Here is a 21,513-nt window from a genome sequence, read left to right on the forward strand (position 1 = left end):
AATCAGGAACACCTATTTTGAGAGAGCGAGCAAACCACGCAGCGAGCCAAGACTTCTGCCATTTATATTCATCACTAGGTGCTCTGCAGATGTGAAGTAAAGGGACTGTCTCTATTTGTTACAGAGCTGATTGTTAGAAATACTCATAAAATCCCACTAACACCATGCTTAGCGGGGCTTCCAAACACTTTTACAAAATTGAGCAAAGTCTAGTTCTGGAAAAGGGGCGGGGGATAAACCCCTCAGGTGGTTCTGATGTGGAATGAGGGTTCAATTCACTAGTAAACTGGTCCTCGACCACCAGCATTAGAATCACCGGAATAGGTATTAGAAATGCTAATTTTTCAGTCCATCACAGACACACTGAATCAAAAATTCTGAAGGTGAGGCCTAGCAGTTGATGTTCTAAAGTGCCTGCTAAGTGGTTCTGCAGTGCCGGTCCCTTTCTGCTGGCCATGCCCTCCCCGTGGAGCAGCCTGGCATCTAGCCAGAATGGCATGACCCCGAAGTCCCGCTTTCACAAGGACTGGCAATGGTGCATGGCCACATGGTTCAACGAGCCAGCACGGAAAATCCACAGACAAAAGGCCTGACGCATCACCCCGGCCCTGTGTCGGGACCCCTCCAGCCCAAAGTGAGGTGGCCCACTGTGAGGCATCACACCAAAATGCGAGCTGGCGGGGGCTTCAGCTCGGAAGAGTTACAGGTGGCAGGCATCTACTAGAAGGTGGCATGGACCACTGGGATCTCAGTGGATGCAAGAGGCAAAACAAGTCCACAGAGTCCTTGAAGGCTAGCACACAGCAGCTGTGGGGTACTACTCGAAGCCCACTCCTTCCCAGGAAGTCCTTGGTCCCTAAGCAGGGAGAGAGCTCTGCTGAAGACCTCAAACTGGCTACCCAGCTGACACGGCCAGTCATGCCGACATGCAATGTCTATGAGAAGGAGAAAGCCAGAGGCACAGTGGAGGAGAACTGCAAGGCGTTTTGGCCAGAGTTCACATGGCCCGTGTCCATGCCCGGCTCTGGCACCCAGGCAAGCAAAAAGGGCCAAGGAAGCTGCAGAACAGGATGTCGAGAAGAAAAAATAAGTGCCATTGGCAAATTGTGACAAAAAATAGTACAAATACATAAAGAAAATGCCCTCTGATTCTGATGCACACTAAAGTCTGAGAACCACTATTACTAATGCCAATAAAGGACTACTGAATTAGAAAAAAAAAGAATATGAGTTTTTGCTTCCACTGAAAATGGGTATTAAAGAAAAGGCCGATACACAGTCATGACAGCACACCAACACTGCTGTTCTGACTGCACTTGTGTAAGATACATGAACACGCTTGGGGAGGCTGGTGGGCTGGCTGGCTCGTTCAACTGGTGGAGCATGTGACTCTTGATCTCAGGGTGGTGAGTTCAAACCCTACACTGGGTGCGGATAAAATAAAGGAAACAAAAAAAGAAAGAAAATGAACAAACAAACATGACCACGCTCTGAAGCTCCATCAGAGACCGACTGGGAGGCAGGAAGGTATGTGTATTCAGACCGGATTTTCCCCAAGGCCACCTTACAAGTATCTGGTACTGCTAGACAATTAAAGGACTGCAACAGGTAATTAAAAAAATCAAATGTGCAATAACTGGCCATTATTTATTAAGCCTACGGTGTGCCTGGCACTCCACTAGGTTCAGTAAGGACATTGAGAGCTGACAAACTTAGAGAAAAGTGGTGAACAGAGAATAACAGCCAAAAGCGAGGAGGTCAAATAATCTCAGAGAGGGCTTCTCGGTGGAGGGGGTACTTGAGCTGGGCCTTGAAAGAGGGGTAGACCTGAAACATGCTGAGGTCTAAGAAATTTGTGTATTCCAGACATAAAGCCAGGACAAGGATGGCACTACCAGATATTCAAGTACACAGAGCACTCAACGTCGGAAGCTACACGTGGCACCTAGGATTAAGTTTTGTCTCAAAATTAAACCATTCCAGAGGAAAACAGCAGACACGGCTTAATTATTTGGCTTAACTGACAGCCCGACCTAACCCACTCGTGAATTTGATTACCCAAGATAATGTATTCATCATTTTGAGTTTAAGTAGTACCAAGTTGGGTCACTTGCAACTAAGAATCCTGCTAATTAGCACACGCGTATCACTTTATCGTTATTTGCTAAGAATTCTTGGCCATCTGAATTTGAGCATCGCCGCACTCAATCACTCAATCTTGATCTAGTTTAAGAGTCAAAGGAACTAGGAAAAAATATATAGGCTCTCACCAACAGTGTATGAGCTTTAGTTGGTTCTACCTTGCCAATACCTGACCTTATCAATCTTAATCCTAGTCATTCTGCCAGATACATACTGATATGTCACTGTGGTCTTAATATGCATTTTCCTAATGACATTGTACACTTTTCATGTTTACAGACCATTTCAATGAATTATTTTGTGAGATGCCTAGTCACAATTTTGCCCATTTTTTAAAAATGGTTTTGTTGTGGCATCACTGATTATACTAATTCTTTGTGTATTCTAGACATGTCTTAAGTCAGATATATATGTAGAGCGCATTCTTCTCCTAAACTGTACTTTGTTTTTTAATATTCTTTTATGTCTTTTGATAAGAAGTTTTTCATTTTGATGAAGTCCAATTTGCCAAGTTTTTCTTTCATAGTTACAGACCCCAAGGTCATGAAGATATTCTCCTAGGTTTTTTGTTTTCCACATTTAGGTCTGTAACTGACACCAAATTAATCTTTTTGTTTATATTGTGACAGAGGGGTCAAGGCTCATTTTTTTCCAAAAAAGATCCACTTGTTCCAGCATTAATTAAAAGGCTTTCTTTCTAGCACCGAATTGTTTTGGCATTTGTGTCAAAAATCAACTCACTGTACTTGTTAGCCTATTTCTACATTCTCTATTATGTTAACTGATCTATTTGTCTATCTTTATGCTGCCTTAATACTATAGTCATACTGTGTTAACCACTACGGCTTGACCTTGAGTCTTAAAATCAAGTACTTAAGTTCTTCAAGTTTGTCTTGATTATTCCCATCCTCAATATGTCTAATTTTGAGGACCACTTTATTGACTTCTGTGTAAAGTCTGCTAAAATTTTGGTAAGAGTTGTGTTGAATCTACAGATTAATTTGAGGAGAAGAGACATCTTAACAAAACTGAGTCTTCCAATCTATGAATTCTCCCTTGGAGAGAAAATAAAGGGGCCTACACTCAGATTCCTCCAGACTCCACCTGTCTCTTTCTCCCTTATGATCCAGCTGTCTATCTTCACTATTCTGCTGTAATAAACCTTAGCCTTGAATACAAATATATATGGAGTCACAGTAAGTCCTTTTAGTGAATCTCTGAAGATAGAAGTGACCCTGGGAACCCCAACACATGAGTATATTAATGGTTCATTTCTTTTAATTGCTGAATAGTATTCCATGGTATAGCTGAATGACAATGTTTCTCCATTTAGTTGTTGAAGAACATTTGAATTGTCTCCAGATCTAATAGCTATGAACAAAAACAAATACAAACACAAATGTTTGTCAACAAGTTTTGTGCGAACATAAGCTTTCATTTCTCTAGGTAAAAACCTAGGAATGGGACAGTTGGGTACATGGTAAATGTATGGTTAATTTTTAAGATTTTGCCTGTGTTCAGAAGGGCTATACCATTTCGCATTCTCACCAGCAACGTATTAGAAATCCAGCTGTTTGTAACCTCACCAGAATTTGGTACTGTCACTGTGTTTTCCAATTTTAGCTGTTCTAATAGGTGTGTAGTATCTCATCATGGTTCAAATTTGCATTTCCCTAGTGGCTAATGATACTGAGTTAGTGAAGCATCTATTTAATGTTGGCCCTTTTTACAATTGGGTTAATTACCATTGTGTGTGGGTTTTTTTATATTCTGGATACAAGTGTTCTCTGGGAATCTCAAACATATTCTCCTAGTCAATAGCCTAACAGTATTTTTTGCAGAACAAAAGGTTTTAGTTTTGATGATTATCAAAGTTTTGTTTTATGCACATCTAAAATCTCATTGCCAAACCCTGAGATCTTCTATTTCTGAAAGCTTTATATGTTTATAGTCTTAGGTTTTATACTTATATCTGTGACCCATGTTGAGTTAATTTTTGTATAAGGTATGAGATCTTTGGTTAAAATTCGTACTTTTGCAAATAAATATCTAATTGTTCCAATATCTTTGTTGAAAAGATCCTTTTCCATTGAATTACCTTTGTACTCTGTCAAACAATGAAGACAAGGATGAACCTTACAAACATTATGCTAAGTAAAATAATCTAGACACAAAAGAACAAATATTATAGGATTCCACTTACATGAAGTACCAAGAATCAGCAAATTCATCGAAATGAAAGCTAGAACAATGGTCCTTAGGAGGACAGGGGAAGGAGGGGGAACTGGTGGGGAGGGGTATCTATTTCATCTTGGGTGAGTGTGCATAACATGTGATTGTGGTAGGCAGAATAATGGACACCCCCCCCAAGACGGCTACATCCTAACCCCCAGAAACTGTGAATATGTTACCCGACAAAGGGGGAATTTAGGTAAAAGATAAAACAGGGAGATTTTCCAGGTGGGTCCAATATTATCACAAGGGTACTGTGGGAAAATGAGACAGAAGCAGCAGTCACTAGTAAGATGAGAAAAGAACTTGAAGGGGGCCTTAACCCAAGAAACACTGGAAGATTCTAGAAGCTGGAAAACAACAAGGAAATAGATTCTCCCTGAAAGCCTCCAGAAAGGAATGCAGTCCTGTTGACAAGTTGATTTAACCCAGTAAGACCCACATCATTCCGGCCTCCATAACTGTAAAACAATAACTTTATGTTGTTTTAAGCCACTAAGTTTGTGGTGATTTGCTACAGTAAAAATAGCAAAAAATAGTGTTTTTTGAGGAATTACTCCACTAATTTACTGAGTTAATGTCCATAGAGCTATCTTGCATCATCCTTTCCATGTCCATACAGTCTATAGGGTTATCTCCTCTTTCATGACTGGTACTGGTAATTTGTGTCTTCCCTGCCCCCCCCTTTGCTAGTCTGGCTATAAACTTATGAATTTTACTGAGCTTTTTATATCAAAAAAATATATAGCTTTGGCTTCCATTGATTTTTTTTTCTTTTGTTTTCAATTTCATTTATTTCTGACCTATCTTCAGTAGTTCCTTCTATTTGACTTGGGTTTACTTTGCTTTTCTAGTTCTAAGGTAGTAACTCAAATTATTGATTTGAGACATTTTCTTCTAGTAAGTGTACTTAATGCTTCTTAGCACATCTTTGGCTGTATCCCACAAATTTTGATATGCTATGTTTTCATTTTCATTTAGTTCAAATATTTTTAAATTCCCTTTGAGACTTTTTGATCCACGGATTGTTTAGAAATATTATTTCCATGAGTTCGAATTTTCTTGTTATCTGTTACTGATTTCTAATCTAACTTCATTATGGTCAGAGAACATACCTGATGACTTCAACTCTTTAAGATCTCTTAATGTTTGTTTTACAGTCCAGGATGTGGATTATATTGGGGAATGTTCCACATACACTTGAAAACAGTGTAATATCCTGCTGATGTTGGTGGAGCATTCTACAAATGGTAATTAGCTGTACTTGGTTGGTGGTGGTGTGCAGTTTTTTTTATATCCTTATTTTCTGTTCACTAGTTCTGCAGACTACTAAAAGAGAAGTGGTAAAATCTCCAAAACAGATTTCTCCTTTCAGTTCTGAGTTTTTATTTCATGCATTCTGGAGTTCTGCTGTTAGGTACATGTACACTTACATCTTCTTAGCAAACTGTTTTATCATTGTATGATGTTATCTCTTGTTCTCTTCTCACACAACCTTACACAACCTTTCTTAAAAAATATTTTTAAATTTAAGGGGCATCTGGGTAGCTCAGTCAGTTAAGCATCCATCCGACCCTTGGTTTCTGCTCTGGTTGTGATCTCCAGGTCCTGGGATTGAGCCCTGTGTCAGGCTCCACACTCACTGTGGCATCTGCTTGAGATTCTCTCTCCCTCTGACCCTCCCACTCATGCTCTCATGCTCTAAAATGGTCTTTAAAAATATATTTTTTTAAATTTAAAATGAGGAGTCCACTAAAGAGGAAGATCTGAGATCCTAGAAACAAAATTAACTCATGAACGCAATGGGGGAAAAAATCCAAGCATTGCAAACAACAAACCTAAAAAGCAACTGGCACAAATTAAGAGGAATAATCCAGAGGGCGAAGCTGAAAAACACCCACAAAGAAATCATAGTTCTCAGTAAATAATATGAATGAAATGCTGGAAGAACTTGATAAAAATGTCAAATTTCTGCTCAATAAGAATGCAATAATACAAATATAAGTAAGTTAAATTTTAACACAGTCCTGCTCAAGAAAATACACATACACCTGAAAGCATGGCTTCAAAATACACAAAGCAACAACTTCCAGAACTAAAGAGAAAAACTAAACAGAAACCACAATTAGAGACTTTTAACAGAGCCCTCTCAGAAACATATATCAAGCATAAACACATATCAAGCATAAACACAAAAATAACTATACAGCAGGTATGAAGATAATAAGCTCTCCAATAAATACAAATATTCAGGGTACTGCTTTAGCACATGTGACATTCACAGAAAGTTCTATGTGCTAGTCATAGAGAAAACCTCAATAGATGCCAGGTATACATTCTCTGTCCAAAATGTTGACAAGAACTCCTGACAAAAGGAAAGCTTAATATACAAGCACCCTTATGTCTACAATGATTTATTTTTATTTATTTGAGAGAGAGAGAGAGAGCGTGCAAGCACAGAGGACGAAGGAGCAGCAGACTCCCTACTGAGCAGGGAGCTCTCCACCAGGCTCAATTCCAGGACCCTGAGACCATGATCTGAGCCAAAGGCAGACACTTACCCAGCTAAGCCACCAGGTGCCCCTTTACAATGATTTTTTTAAAAAACAAAGAAGCCCATACTAAAAAATAATCCGGAGAGAGGAATTTGTAGGGTAATTACGAAATTCTCCCAGATGGCTAACAAAGAAAACTACAAGGGTTAATGTTTGTGGGTTACTAAGGTGGTGTTCAGAGAGAAAGTTATAGATTCAAATACATTTATCAAGTACCAAGAAAGAGTGGAAATGGATGAGCTTATCAGTATTCAGTTTAAGCTGAGTTGAAAAAGGGGGCACCTGGGTGGCTCAGTCGTTGAGTGGCTGCCTTCAGCTCAGGTCATGATCCCAGCATTCTGGGATCAAGCCCCACATTGGGCTCCATACTCTGTGGGAGGCCTGCTTCTCCCTCTCCTACTCCCCCGACCGTGTTCCCTCTCTCGCTGTGTCTCTGTCAAATAAATAAATAAAATCTTGGCGGGGGTGGGGGGGGAGGGTGGGTAGAAGAAGCTAGAAAAAGAAAATAGAGCAAATTCAAAGAATAAGAAAAATAACAGTTAAGGACAAACATCAATGAAGTGGAGAACAAAAATACTAATAAAAATCATTAATATTAAGATGGACAAATTTTTTGGCAAGACTGTTCAGAAGAAAAACAAAGAAGATCCAAAAGAAAGAACTGTACAAATAAGTAAAAGCAGAAGACAGAATACAATACTAAAAGAAACAAATAACTATACAAGAACAAAATGAAAAAAGGGGAAATGTTATATAGATAACAGAAATATTAAAAAACTGTGTGAAATATTATGAATTAAAAATATATTTGAAAATTCAGGTGAAATGGATAAATTTTTTAGAAGATTTTTATTTATTTATTTAGTTTTGTAAGAGAGAGCGGGCCCATGGGGTGTATGTGGGGGGAGCAGACTCCCTGCTGAGGAGGGAGCCCCATATGGGGATATAGGACCCGATCCCAGGACTTTGGGATCATGACCCAAGCTGAAGGCAGATGCTTAACCAACTAAGCCACCCGGGCACCCAGAAATGGATAAATTTTGAAAGAATATAAGCTGCCAAAAAAGCCCAAGACTGGCAGAGTTCATATTGTTACCACAACTTGGTCAAAGAACATCGTATGTTTAATATCAATATGAAAGGGAAAAAAACTGCTGATTCTTCCTCTCAGTTCCATGAAGTCCCAAGTCCAGATAATTTTGCATTTTGAAGCAAAGTTCACAAAAGATAAAGATGTAAAAATCCTACATAAACTGTTAACTGAACCCAATGGAGTATTCAAAAAAAAAAGAAAAATCAGACCAAGAGGTACTTATCCCAATAATACAAAAACAGTCTATTATCTTTGAGTGTAACCTAGGACATTGAAAGATTAAAGAAAAGGGGCACCTGGATGCCTCAGTGGGTTAAATGTCTGCCTTCAGCTTGGGTCATGATCTCAGGGTTCTGAGATCAAGCCAGGCACTGGGCTCCCTTCTCAGCGGGGAGCCTGCTCCTTCCTCTCCCTCCACCTGCTGCTCCCCAGCCCACGCTCACATGCGCACACTCTCTTCCTATCAAAAAAAAAAAACAAAAAAAAAACTTAAAAAAAATTAAAAGAAAAAATATAACCCTCTCGGGGACAGGAAAATAGGTATTTAATAAAGTATAAAACCTATTTTATGATGAAAAATTATAAATTATGGCTTGATAGTAAACCCTGGAGTGTAAGAGAAACCATTTGGCCTTGATTCTTGAAACACTGTTCTTAAAGCAAAATAACTGAATGACAGGATTGTACCTCCTTCCCTACCGGTCCCAACACACTAGCTGGGCCTGCAGGGAAAGCAATTACACAATCATAATAACGTAAGTGTTATTCACTGGTTTTTGACCTTTATAATATGATAAGATAAAGCACTAAAGTATTGTAAACTAGTAATGCACAATGACTGACACGAATGAGACAGAAGTAATAGAAGGTCGTAGAGATACTCATTTTCTCATCTTATGAAACAGAAACCCTGAAATAGGATCTAAAGTTGCTGGATAGAAGAAGTAATTTTAGAATATGCCTTTACATTCAAAAGGAAAGCAATCGAAGAATTAAAAATAAGTGAAAAACCAACAGCTTCCCACTAAGATAGGAAAAAGGCAAGGATGTCCCTCTCACCACTCCTTTTCGACACTACTAGAAGTCAAATTAATGCAGTAAGACAAAAAAAAGGAAATAAAAGGTATACTGAGAGAGAAGAAAAAAATAAAAGTGTTCACAGATGAGATGTTTCTACATAGAAAACCCAAAGGGAATCCACAAAAAAACCTCCCGGAACTAATAAGCAATTATAGCAAGATTGTAAAATGCAAGGTTAATACACATGAGTCAATCATATTCCTACATGCTATCAGTGAACACGTAGAGTTTGAAATTAAAACCACATACCATTCACATTAGCATCCCCCAAAATGAAATTCTTGTGTATAAATCTAACAAAATATGTACAAGATCTGTATAAGGAAAACTATAAAATTCTGAGAAAGAAATTAAGGAACCACATAAATGGGGAAATATTCCACATTCATGGATAGAAAGATTTAATATTTTCAAGACATCAGTTCTTCCCAGCAAAAACTCAGCTAAGTGCCTTTGCTTGGACAGTAAATCTTAAATGGTCCAGAACAGTCCAAAGTTGCTTAGGGGGTAATAAGCATCCCCCAACCCCTGTGTGGCAATCTACAGTCCCACATGCATACAACAGACTTTAAATAAACAACACAGTGATTACAAAGATGAAGGAACAAAACTTGAATCATTCAATTCTATCTTCTATGAGGTAACTTGGGAGTGTTCAGTAGTGTTTAATATATAAAACAGTGTGAGGGCACCTGGGTAGCTCAGTGGGTTAAAGCCTCTGCCTTCAGTTCAGATCATGATCCCAGTGTCCTGGGATCAAGCCCCACATCAGGCTCTCTGCTAAGTGGGGAGCCTGTGTTTTCCTTTCCCTCTCTCTCCCCCCTGCCTCTCTGCCGACTTGTGATCTCTTCCTGTAAATAAATAAATAAATCTTTTTTTTTTTAAGTGTGAAATAAGAGGTATAATAAGTGCAAATTTTAGCTCATACATGAACTATTTCACTAAATTTGAATCATAGATTTAATACTGAAATGTATTCTTCTCAGTTACTTGCTTTGTAACTAAAGAATGAATCAAGAAAATACACAAACATCAGGGGCATGATTTGGTAACTGCCTCACTTATGTCTTTTGCAGTTGCCTGTTCTGTTAGAATTCACTTATTAATTATCAGACAATTATTTCCTTTTTGTACTGCAAGAACTTGGGAAGTTATTTTTATTCAAAGAATTCATTATACAATTAACACAAAAATTTTCAAATCTCCTGTGTGGTACCCACCAACATGAAACAACATCCACAGTGATACCAAACAAAAAAATACTCACAAATGGGGGAGCAGGGGACAGAGGAAGGTGATAAAAGCAATGCCAGAACCATTTTGAAATGTGGAATACCCTAAGCATTGTATATGGCTTCATTTACTGATTATTACTGAAAATAATTCTGTAGTAAAAAGGGAAGTATCTTTAAAAAATGATCCAGGGAGCCAAATATGGTCCTGATTAAACAGTCTAGTTCTAGAGTCTATAATCTTAATTATCTCTATTATCAAAAGAACTAAAAGCACTACAGATTCAATGCAATTTCTACCAAAATGCTGTCACTTTTTGCAGAAATGGGCAATTTGATTCTAAATTTTTATGGAAATGGGAAGGACTCTGATGAGCTAAAACTGTATCAAAAAAGAACAAAGTTGAAAAGCTCACATTTCTTGATTTTAAAACTTACTGCAAAGCTACAGTAATTAAGACAACATGGTACTAGCATAAGGATAAACATATAGACAAATAGATGGAATTGAAAGTTCAGTAAAGCTATACATCTATGATCCAGTGGTTTTTTTGACAAACGTGGCAAAACCATTCACTGGGGAGAGAGGTCTTTTTGACAAATAGTGCAAGAGCTTCCAGGTTGGTGAACGCATCCCCTGCTGGGAGGTAGCTAACATGTTCCCTGGAGACAGAAGCGAGAGGTACCATCCAAATCTCACCCTATGTCCCTCTTCATCTGGCTGTTCATCTGTATAGTTCATCATATCCTGTATAATAAACTGGTAAATGTAAAAAATAAACCAAAACCAAATGATACTGGGACAACTAACTATCCACATGCAAAAGAATGAATCTGGATCCCTACCTCATACCTTATATAAAAACTAATCCAAAATGAATCAAAGATCTAAATCTAAGAGCTCAAGCCACAAAACTCTTAGAACACAAGTATAAATTTTTATGACCTGGCATTAGACCATGGGTTCTTAGATTTGGCCATCAAAGGGAAAAGAGATAAACTGGATATGACTTTGTCAAAATTTAAAACTTATACAAGTAAAATGTTATGAAAGCTTTTCTGTTGCTTTCTGTCCTTTACATAAATTATAGTATATTATGTACAAAAAAATTAAAACTTACATCAAAAAACACTACCAAGTGAAGACAATCCAAAAAATGGTAACAAACATTTGCAAATAATATATATCTGACAAGTCTAGTATGCAGAATATTTAAAAAAGTCATATCTCAACAATAAAGACAAAAACCTAAAGGATTTGAATACACATTTCTCGAAAGATATACAAATGACCAACATGCATATTAAAAAGGCTATTATCATTAGTCAGTAGGGAAACGTTAATCAAGGAGTTACCACTTCACACCCACTAGGATGCCTATAACAAACAAAACAGCAGAAAATAACAAGTGTTAGATATAAGAAAGTGGAAACCTCACAAATTACTGATGAAAATTTAAAATGCTACAGCCACTTGGGACAACAGTTTGGCAGTTCCTCAAAGAATTAAACATAAAATTACCTTATGACCCAGCAAGCCCATTCCTAGGTATATTACCAAGAGGACTTAAAACATACATTCACACAAAAATTTGCACACGGATGTTTACAGCAGCACTATTCACAATAACCAAGAAGTGGAAACAACCAAGGGCAATTCATCAATGAACGGATAAAGAAGATGTGGTACATCCACTCAATGGAATATTATTTTCAATCATAAAAAGGAATGAAGTGATGATATACGCTACTGCATGGTTGAACTTTGAAAATCTTATGCTAAGTGAAAAGCCAGACACAGAAGTCCATAGTATTATTCCATTTACATAAATGTCCAGACTAGGTAAATATTAAACAGAGGTAGACTGATTACCAGAGAATGGAAGAAGGAGCAATTGGGAGTGATTGGCTCACTGGCACAGGATTTCTTTTTGGGGTGACAGAAATGATAGTGAATTGTACATTTCTAAATGGTTAATTTCATGTTATGTGAGTTATATCTCAATTAAAAAAAATTTTTATTTTTATTATTTATTTTTTATTTTACTTTACACAAAGGGGGTGCCTGGGTGGCCCATTTGGTTAAGCATTCAACTCTTGGTTTTGGCTCCAGTCGTGATTATCAGGGCCTTGAGATGGAGCCCGACATAGGGCTCTGCACTCAGCTCTGAGTCTGCTTTAGATTCTCTCCCTTTGTCCTTCCCATTCATGCTCATGCTGTTTAAAATAAACAAAATCTTAAAAATAAATAAAGGCACTAAAAGCAGAAACAAAAGTGGTCACCTCTGTGGGGAAAGAGCATTCTTTTACTGATCATTTAATACCATTGTGATTTTTTTTATAACCATGTGCAAGGTATTATTTAATAACCTCGAAATGCATATATACATATTTGTACTTTTTGCCCCAGGTACTTCTCAGGGAACTTGCCCCACTGTTGAAGTGTGGGCCTCAGTAGTCAGGACTGTCCTACAAGACTCTGTGTCCTGGCCATAGCTGTTGGTGCATGGGTGGACTCCTGACTCCATGCCGGGCCAATCAGATTCTCTAGCCCTAGCATCTGGGATTAAGACAAAGATGCTACCTAGTGTGGAACTGAGAGCAAGTGAATTTGGGAGTTGTGGAGTTGAGGTAATTAAATTCATGTACAGAGATGAATGTGGCCTAAGGAGGAAAAACTGATAAGAGTTGCTTAGATTCCTGCTATCTTTCCAGTTCCTGATTCTGCTCTTGGGATGCCAAGATGCCCTCCCTATCTCTGGGTTCTACAGCCTTTTAACAAATGTCTTTTTTCAGTGGCCTACCAAGATCAGGACGATAGGAGAGATCTAAAGTAGATACAAACAAAAGGTGATGAATTATCTAGAATCATGGTGACAATAAAAAAGCAGACTTACTTTCAGTCGATTTTATTATTGCTTTAAATTCTCTAAAATGATAGCGATAAAGGGGCACCTGGGTGGTGCAGTCAGTTGAGCATCTGACTCATTGTTTCAGCTCAGGTTGTGATTTCCCATCCTGGAATCAAGCCCCTGCGCCAGGCTTTGTGCTTGGTGATGAGTCTGCTTGGGGACTCTCTCTCTGCCCCTCTCCCCCAGCTTACACTCTCTGTTTCTCTACCTCTCTCTCAAGTAAATCTTTAAAAAATAAAATAAATAAATAGAATACTAGTGATCAAATACTTCTCCCTATCCTCCTCCGCAAACCACTGCTTTTTGCATGAGCTAGTCTGTTAGATACAAAGTACCTTGAATGTAACCAGTAATAATGATCTTGACTGAACCAACAATCTAAAAAGAAAATAGTGAAAGAAATCAGAGTCCATATGCATTCCTGCTTTGTCCAAAATTAACAGAAGTCATTAATTCAAGTAAAGAAAATTTATTTTAAATATTAAAAGAAAGAAAAGTAAATAGAACCTTTTTTTTTTTTTTTTTAATTACAATTCCTGCCTTTGTTTAAAGGAAGTGATTTGATATGGATCACTAAATGAACAGTCACTGTAGGGACTAAGCCATTAGCACTATGCACATAACAGAGACCAACAAAGATAGGCTGAACCAAAGTATTTCTAAATCATAATTTAAACCTTTGGATCTCAATGTCCTGTACATAAGATCTTTTAGAAACTCTGAGGGAGGGGCGCCTGGGTGCCTCAGTGAGTTAAAGCCTCTGCCTTCAGCTCAGGTCATGATCCCAGGGTCCTGGGATTGAGCCCCACATGGGGCTCTCTGCTCTGCGGGGAGCCTTCTTCCTCCTCCTCTCTCTCTGTCTCTGACTACCTCTCTGCCTACTTGTGATCTCTGTCTGTCAAATAAATAAATAAAATCTTAAAAAAAAAAAAAGAAAAGAAACTCTGAGGGAAACATTAAAGATATTTTATGAATGCTTAAAGGAAAAAAATGTACATATGAACAACTGTAATATGGCAGATACAAAATCAAAATACAGATTGTATCACAAAAATGAATTATGATCCCTGTAGTTATGACTGGCCACTCACTGAATTTCAAAGTTTCCTATCTGAATGAAGAAGAAAGAATTAGGACTTGCATGGGAAGGTAACTCAAACCTGGTAGGATCTTGAATCCTCTGAGAATAGGAGGTCCACCAGGACTGTCCTAAGTCTGAGACTTGTGGTCACAGTACCATCCCAGTTCACATTTGATTGATTAATCAGTCTTTTCACTGCCTCTATTCAGCACATATTCATTGAGCATTTTTTAACGTACAAGGTGTATTCCAGGCAATGAGGATATATTGGTGAATAAGTCAGATACAGGCCCTCAACTCCCTGAGTAAAAAACGTAGCAAAGGAACCAGGAAACAAGTTCTTCAACAACTTACTTTACGTATGTGAAAATTAATAAAAGGAAACCTCACTAAAGTGGACCTGGGTGGTGCTTGGGTGGCTCAGGTGGCTAAGCATCTGCTTTTGGCTCAGGTCATAATCCTGGGGTCCTGGGATGGAATCCGTGGTTGGGTTCTCTGCTCAGCAGGGAGTCTGCTTCTCCCTCCACCCCTCCCACTGCTCATAAGAGCGCGCGCACGCTCTCTCTCTCTCTCTCTCAAATAAGTAAGTAAAATCTTAAAAAAAAAAAAAATTGGCGCGCCTGGGTGGCTCAGTGGGTTAAGCTGCTGCCTTCGGCTCAGGTCATGATCTCAGGGTCCTGGGATCGAGTCCCGCATCGGGCTCTCTGCTCAGCAGGGAGCCTGCTTCCTCCTCTCTCTCTGCCTGCCTCTCTGTCTACTTGTGATCTCTCTCTGTCAAATAAATAAATAAAGTCTTAAAAAAAAAAAAAAATTAAGAAGGGACACCTGAGTGGCTCAGTCATTAAGATCTGCCTTCGGGTCCGATCATGATCCCGGGGTCCTGGGATTGAGTCCTGCATCAGGCTCCTTCCTAAATGGGGAGTCTGCCTCTCCCCCTGTTTGTGCTCACACACACACCCTCTTTTTTTCTGGAAAATAAATCTTTTTAAAAAATTAATTAAGAAAAATAAGTAAAGGAGCTAGAAGAAGCTGAAAAGGGGAGCTGTACCACCCAATGTCAATTATAAGAACTGTCATTTACACACCCCTAACAAGAAGTCTCTGCAACAGGAAAGAATCAAATACAGGCACCAACAGGGAGAGCTGTACATCGCATCTCCTACAGTAAATCTACTGGCCTTACAACTCAGCCACTGAGGAACCGACATCACCCTCAACTCCTGCTTTTCTCCAATGGGCTTTCCTTCAAAATAATCCATCCCAACGTCCTCATCTGTAAAATAAAGTTCCTTTCCTTTGTTTGTGGGACTTGTCTATGGTTTGCACAGCTTGCATGTCCTGAACTGCAGTTTCTCTGATATTTCCTAATAAACCCATTTTTACTGTTAAAGTAACTCACAGTTTTATTTTTTAGATTAACACATGTTACTTTCCAGGACACATAGGATCCTGTAGTAATCGAAGCAGGGAGTACCTAACTTATGTTCCCAAAAGAAAAGAGTTAGCCAGGAATGTACAAGTGGAACGAAGTGGGGATGAGGCAAAGGAAACAGCTGATGCGGAGGGCCTAGAGGGAAGACTCACAACAAAGAACTGAAAGAAGGTTCAGTAGGAGAGGGAATGCCGTGATGAGGTCTGAGAGCTGAGTAAGGGAGGAGCCAAGAAAGGTCTCATAAACCACTAGAGACATTTCTCTATCTGGGTGAAAATCAATTTAAAACAATTTACTACAAAACGGAAGAGAGTCTACAAGTTTAACACCTTGTGACTTACTTTTCACAGAAACATACCTGTAATGCTGTTATCATAAAGGCTTTCAATATATTCACGGTGATTAAAAAAAAAATACAGTGAAGGTAAATACTTCAGAACAGCTTCTCCCCAAAAATTATGACTATAAAGTGTATTATTTTCTTCTCTATAACACACAATCTATATGGGAAAAAAGGCATCCTGTGGGGAAACTTATCAACAAGGTCCAGGTGCCCACGACAATTTACAAAATTTGCAAAATACCGTAAAGCCAGTATTTCATACCCAAACACACCCTTTCTGCACTATAATGAAACGTGCCCCTTAGGAACACACACTTAGTATGCAAAATCTGACAAACACCTTCAAAACTACATCAAATATAAAATCATCCCATGTATCCGTCAAGACTAAGGCATGGGGTATTTCTCATAAATGTTCTAAATATCTGTAACTGGAACTTTGCCCTTAAGCACCAAAACTTTTTACTTCTGATGGAATTTCCCTAAAAATTACCTATGCATCTACACCCACCAACTGTGCAGTTTAATCTTCACTCCATATTTTGGGGCCATTGTTTTGGACATTAATTATGGGCTCCAGTATTCACTGTGAAGTAGAATTTAGTGGAGGTATAGGTGCCCCTTCCTCAAAGCATCCTATGGTTATAGTGATTTTTTTTTTATCTTTTTAAAAATGTATATACACATAGTTGTAGATTTCGTCTTTACCACTTGTCAGTGTTCACGGGCTACAATCCGGACGCCTATCCAGGCCTCCTTCTAATTTGCTGCTTCTAAGTTTCGGTCTAGAAAACCAAAAAACTAAACTAGCTCAAATTATATGGAAAATGAATAAAGAGTTGCTGAGTCCCTCCTACCAGAAATACATGGATTTTACGCCACCGATTTGGCTGCTGGAGACTATTTAGCGTCTCACTAGCCCTACTCACCAATCCCCCACGGCGTTTCCCAGGAGCGGAGGCCACTCCTACAACGCCAAGTTATCTCCAACCTAAGGGATTCCAGGTTTGCCTCCACCACTCCTAAGTGCAACATAAGGAGGGAGGGGGCCGAGATGACCAGTTCACCGCACGCCAACCTAAAACTCCCCCGTGGACGCTTCACGGGAAAGTAGCATTTACAAATAAACGGCAACTAAAATGTCCTAAGCTGGTCTGCAGCATTCTCGGCTCTTTCTGCGCAGGAGCTCGTCTGAGCGGTCCCACGTTTCTCGCTAGCTCTGGCACGAGAGACGACGTCCACCTGGCAGGTGGAAAAGTCATCCCAAGAGCAAAATTAAGCCCTTACACCCAACCTCATCTCGGCAAGAGAGGATGTGTGCAATACAGTAGTTAGAGCCAACTTCTGCGGCGAGCGAGCACTCCCCCCACACACCGGAAGTTTTGAAATATCCTGCAGGGTCCCCGTAGGCAAAGTGCTTTTCCTCGCCCCGACTCAGCGGGTCCCCAGGGTTCAAGGACCCCTCGGCGAACTGCCGCACGCGGGGCGCGGGTCCCCGGTGCGCCACGGCGAGGAGCGAGGCCGGCAATCACGGCCGACCCCGGCTCCTCGTCGCGTAACCTTGGCCGCTCGCGAATCGCGAATCGGGCAGGTGGGAGGCACCTGCGGCCGAGCCGGGAAGCCGCGGCCCGGGCCCCCGCCCCGGCGCCCGCCCCGGGGTGCCTCGGCGTCGCCCGCGCAGGCCCGGCCGGCCGCGAGAGCCTTCGGGGGAGCCCCGCGTGGGGCCGCGCGGCGGGGCCGGGCCCCGAGCTCGGCAAACTCGGCGGCCCGCCCGGCCCGCCCCCGGCGCCGCCACTCACCGAAGAAGCCTTGCACGATCCCCAGCGGGTGGCTGAGCCAATCCTCCCCACAGGGCATCTCGCCGACGGGCCGGGGCCCGCGCGGCCCGGCGTCCCGCGCCGCGGCTCCTCCTCGGGGGCTCGGTCGCTCGTCGCCCGCGCCCTCCCACGCACGGCGAGCTTCGGGGCGCGAGCCGCCCGGCCTCCCGGCGCCTCAGGGAACCGCGGCTGTGGCGGCGACAGCCCAGAAGCAGCTGGCCACGGGCAGGCGGCGCGTGCGGGCCCCCAACCTCCACTTCGCACAATGGCGGGAAATAGGCGCCGCCGACCGCGCTGCCTGCGACCTGGGTGGAGCTCGCGCGGGGAGGGGCAGCGGGAACGCGCGGCGCGGCCCCGCGGGCGGGAGGAGGGGCGGGTCGGCTTGCGCGGGGGCGGGGCGGGGCGGGGCGGGGCGGGGCCGCGACGCGGCGGCAGAGCCGCCGCCATCTTGGAGATGGGCAAAAGGAAGGGCACGCGCGGCTTTGGGGAGACGGGCGTCGTGGCCGAGGTTGACGTGTTGCAGTTTATCACGCTGCGCAAGTGTGAAGGGGGAAACTGCCCATGTCCAGTTTATTAATTCATGATAGGAGGCCTTGCCCAGGTAGGAGGCCGCAGCAACCTGAGAGTACAAACGCAAGGAGAACCCGGGGTCCTCTCTGGGCAGAATTAGAGGGTGAAACAGCCCTTGGGGTGCACCCACCTCCATCTGGTGCTGATGTGGTTTTGGTTTTGCTCCTTTCTCTGTAGCCCTACCTGAAACCCATGCAGTGATTTTTCCTTCAGCTACATAACGTCTTATCCCACTGAGGGAGGTATGCATTTTGGTAAGGGGCACTTTGAAAAACCCCAAACGCCCTTTGCTTGTCATCTCCAGCGCTATGTTAAAGGGACCAGTTCCTAAATGAGAGGCAAGCTCATAACTGAAAACCTACCTGGTCTGCCTCTGCCTAGAAGCTGGAAACAGCCAGGGAGCTTGGACAGGTTCATGCAGAAGGTGTACAGGCACACCGCGGCAATAAAGCGAAAATCGTAGTAAGGCGAATCAAACGAATTTTTTGGTGTTCCAGTACACACAAAGATTATGTGTATGCCATACTATAGTCTATTAAGTGTGCAATAGCATTATGTCTAAAAGAAGGTGCATAATTTAAAATATTGCCTAAAGGGCGGCTGCTTTCAGCTCCAGTCATGATCCCGGGGTCCTGGGATCGAGCCCCACATTGGGCTCCCTGCTTGGCGGGAAGCCTGCTTCTCTCTCTCCCACTTACCCTGCTTGTGTTTCCTCTCTCGCCATGTCTGTGTCAAATAAATTTTAAAATCTTTTTTCTTTTAAATATATTGCCTTAAAGTTACTGTCCTCAGGGGGCTTCTGGGTGGCTCAATCGATTAACCAGCCCAGGTCCTGATCTCAGGGTCACTAGATGGAGTCCCACAGCCAGCGCTCAGTGGGGAGTCTGCTTGAGATTCTCTCTCCCTCTGTTCCTCCCTTTCCTAAATAAATAAATAAATCTTCAAAAAAAAAAAAGTGCTGTCATCTGAACTTTCAGCAAGTCATAATAACCCATCAGTGATCATTATAACAAACACATTAATTAGGAAAATGTTTGAAATGCCATGAGAATTACGAAACCTGTCACAGAGATACACAGTGAGCAAATGCTTTTGGAAACATAACATCAATGGACTTGCTCAGAATACTGTTGCCACAAACTTGCAATTTGAAAAAAGAAAAAGAAAACACAAAAAACAAAACAAAACCCAAAATACCAACAAACAAAAAAACCTCACAGTATCTGTGAAGTGCAATAACGCATTATAAAACAATGCATGCCTGTATGGAGATATCCTCAGAATGGAGATGGAGGCATCAGTACACACAAAAGAGCAAATCTAGCGGTAACCTTTTAGCAAGGAAATTTGGAAAATATCCAAGTTTGGCGATGAAATAGCATGTTTCTCCTAGGCCTGGAATGTACCTGAGAAAACTGCAGTATCAGCAGCCGAAAATAGAGCTTGTTAACAGAAGAATGATCGGAATAGAGTCGGGAAAGTGGGGAGCCTACGAACAAGAACTGAATTCAAATCTCAAGTCCCACTTGGGGCAAAGAGCGGGGTCATTTGTACATCTCATTATGAACTAATTAGTCGGCATACTGGATTATACATCTGGCTCTTGTGAGTCTGGGTGAGTTGAGAACACTGATGGAACATCCAAAGGCGCTACCACCACTTGGTTCATTTATTCATTTGTTTCGCAGAGAGGGTTGCCAAGTACCTCATAGCAAATGCAGAAATCCCATATTTTAGCTTTGTGACCAATAACATGCAAATTAAATGTATACAGCCATGAAAACATCTGTATTTAAGTCATAATAATCTAAGATTTGTTTCATAGGAAATTGCAGATGGATACCAAGTCAGCAGTGGCTAGGGACACCGCAGTTTTAGGTTTCTTTCTCTGTATTTAGTTACTTATAAACAAACAGTTGCTCAGATTTACTTAAAGAGACACTGTGATGTTTTTGAAATGTCGTTATTTTATAATGTGAATGACTGCAACATCTAATTTCTTGGTGGGAAGATTTGATACTACTACCAAATAGTTGTGAAAACACAAGTGCCAGGGCAGGGTCCAAAAGAGTACATCTCCAGGGCACGATTTTTCCCCCACCACCAGTAACAGCACTTCTGCCCCCACTCTCCAAGACTGTATTTTTAAGGAAGGCATTAAGTAATTCCTTTACCTTTGTGGGGTAAAGGAAAAGGATGCTCAAGGGATTTCCTGAAATGTGACATTTACACTAGGACTTGAAAGATAAATAAGAGTTAACTAGGCAAAAAGTGGAGCAGAAGAGTGGTCCAAGCCTAGGAAAACAAAACTTGCAAAGAAAAATTAAAGTAATGACAATGTATTATATGACTTGGCTACTAATAATCTTTATATAATCATAATACTGTTAAAATTTGAATGTCGATCTAACCAGCATTATAATTTAACTTTAGTGAGAGGCAAGAGGGGAAAGTGTTCATAAGTGATGAGAACAAAGATCAAAAGGGGCAAAATCCTCATTGTTTATCTGGGACGTCAGCGCATAATGCAAACGGGAAAATTTTCAGAAGTGGCAATGTAACCACATTAATTTTAAAACAGAAATACTAAAAGAATCGGCTGAAAGAGTTGAATGTAGTTTCCTTCAGGGTGGGGTAAATTTGTTTTTAAGATATTTGCTAGTTTTCTGCATACTTGTTATTAATTCAACACCAACTGCCCTAGAATTTCCACTCGATTGTAAGATCCGAGAAGCAATGATTTTGGTATTTATGTGCCGTTTTATTCCCTAGCACCTAGAAGAGTGCCTGGCATAGCATAGGCGCTCAATAAATGGTTGCCTAATGGGCAATGCACATTTTCCATCAGTTGCCTCAATTTCCTCTCTAGGTATTTAGACATATTTTCTTGGATATCTTTCCCAGAGACTTTGACTTGTTCCAATCTGGACTTCTTGCCCTCTACCTCTGGTATAAAACTGTCTTCCTAGGGTCTCCTATCACCATTATCCTAAGGATTCTTCCTTTCATGTTTTCATTGAGACT

The 21,513-nt window shown here is 41.0% G+C and overlaps 1 protein-coding gene and 1 pseudogene across 2 annotated transcripts in view; one reads left to right on the forward strand and one right to left on the reverse strand.

The window, feature by feature from the left end:
* MCMBP (minichromosome maintenance complex binding protein) overlaps positions 1-18,266 on the reverse strand; it is a 48,591-nt gene extending 30,325 nt beyond the window's left edge. Inside the window, exon 1 of one of the 2 annotated variants that reach the window (XM_032313708.1) lies at positions 17,902-17,959. In XM_032313708.1, coding sequence (XP_032169599.1) covers positions 17,902-17,959 — 58 coding nt within the window. Of the gene's footprint in view, positions 1-17,901 lie in introns of both variants that reach the window. The other variant, XM_032313710.1, reaches the window with a different exon arrangement.
* On the forward strand, positions 456-1,090 carry LOC116573575 (annotated as a pseudogene).
* Positions 18,267-21,513: the final 3,247 nt, after the last annotated feature.

This window comes from Mustela erminea, chromosome 14 (genome assembly GCF_009829155.1).
Source record: "Mustela erminea isolate mMusErm1 chromosome 14, mMusErm1.Pri, whole genome shotgun sequence".
In the NCBI taxonomy this organism is placed as follows: domain Eukaryota; kingdom Metazoa; phylum Chordata; class Mammalia; order Carnivora; family Mustelidae; genus Mustela; species Mustela erminea.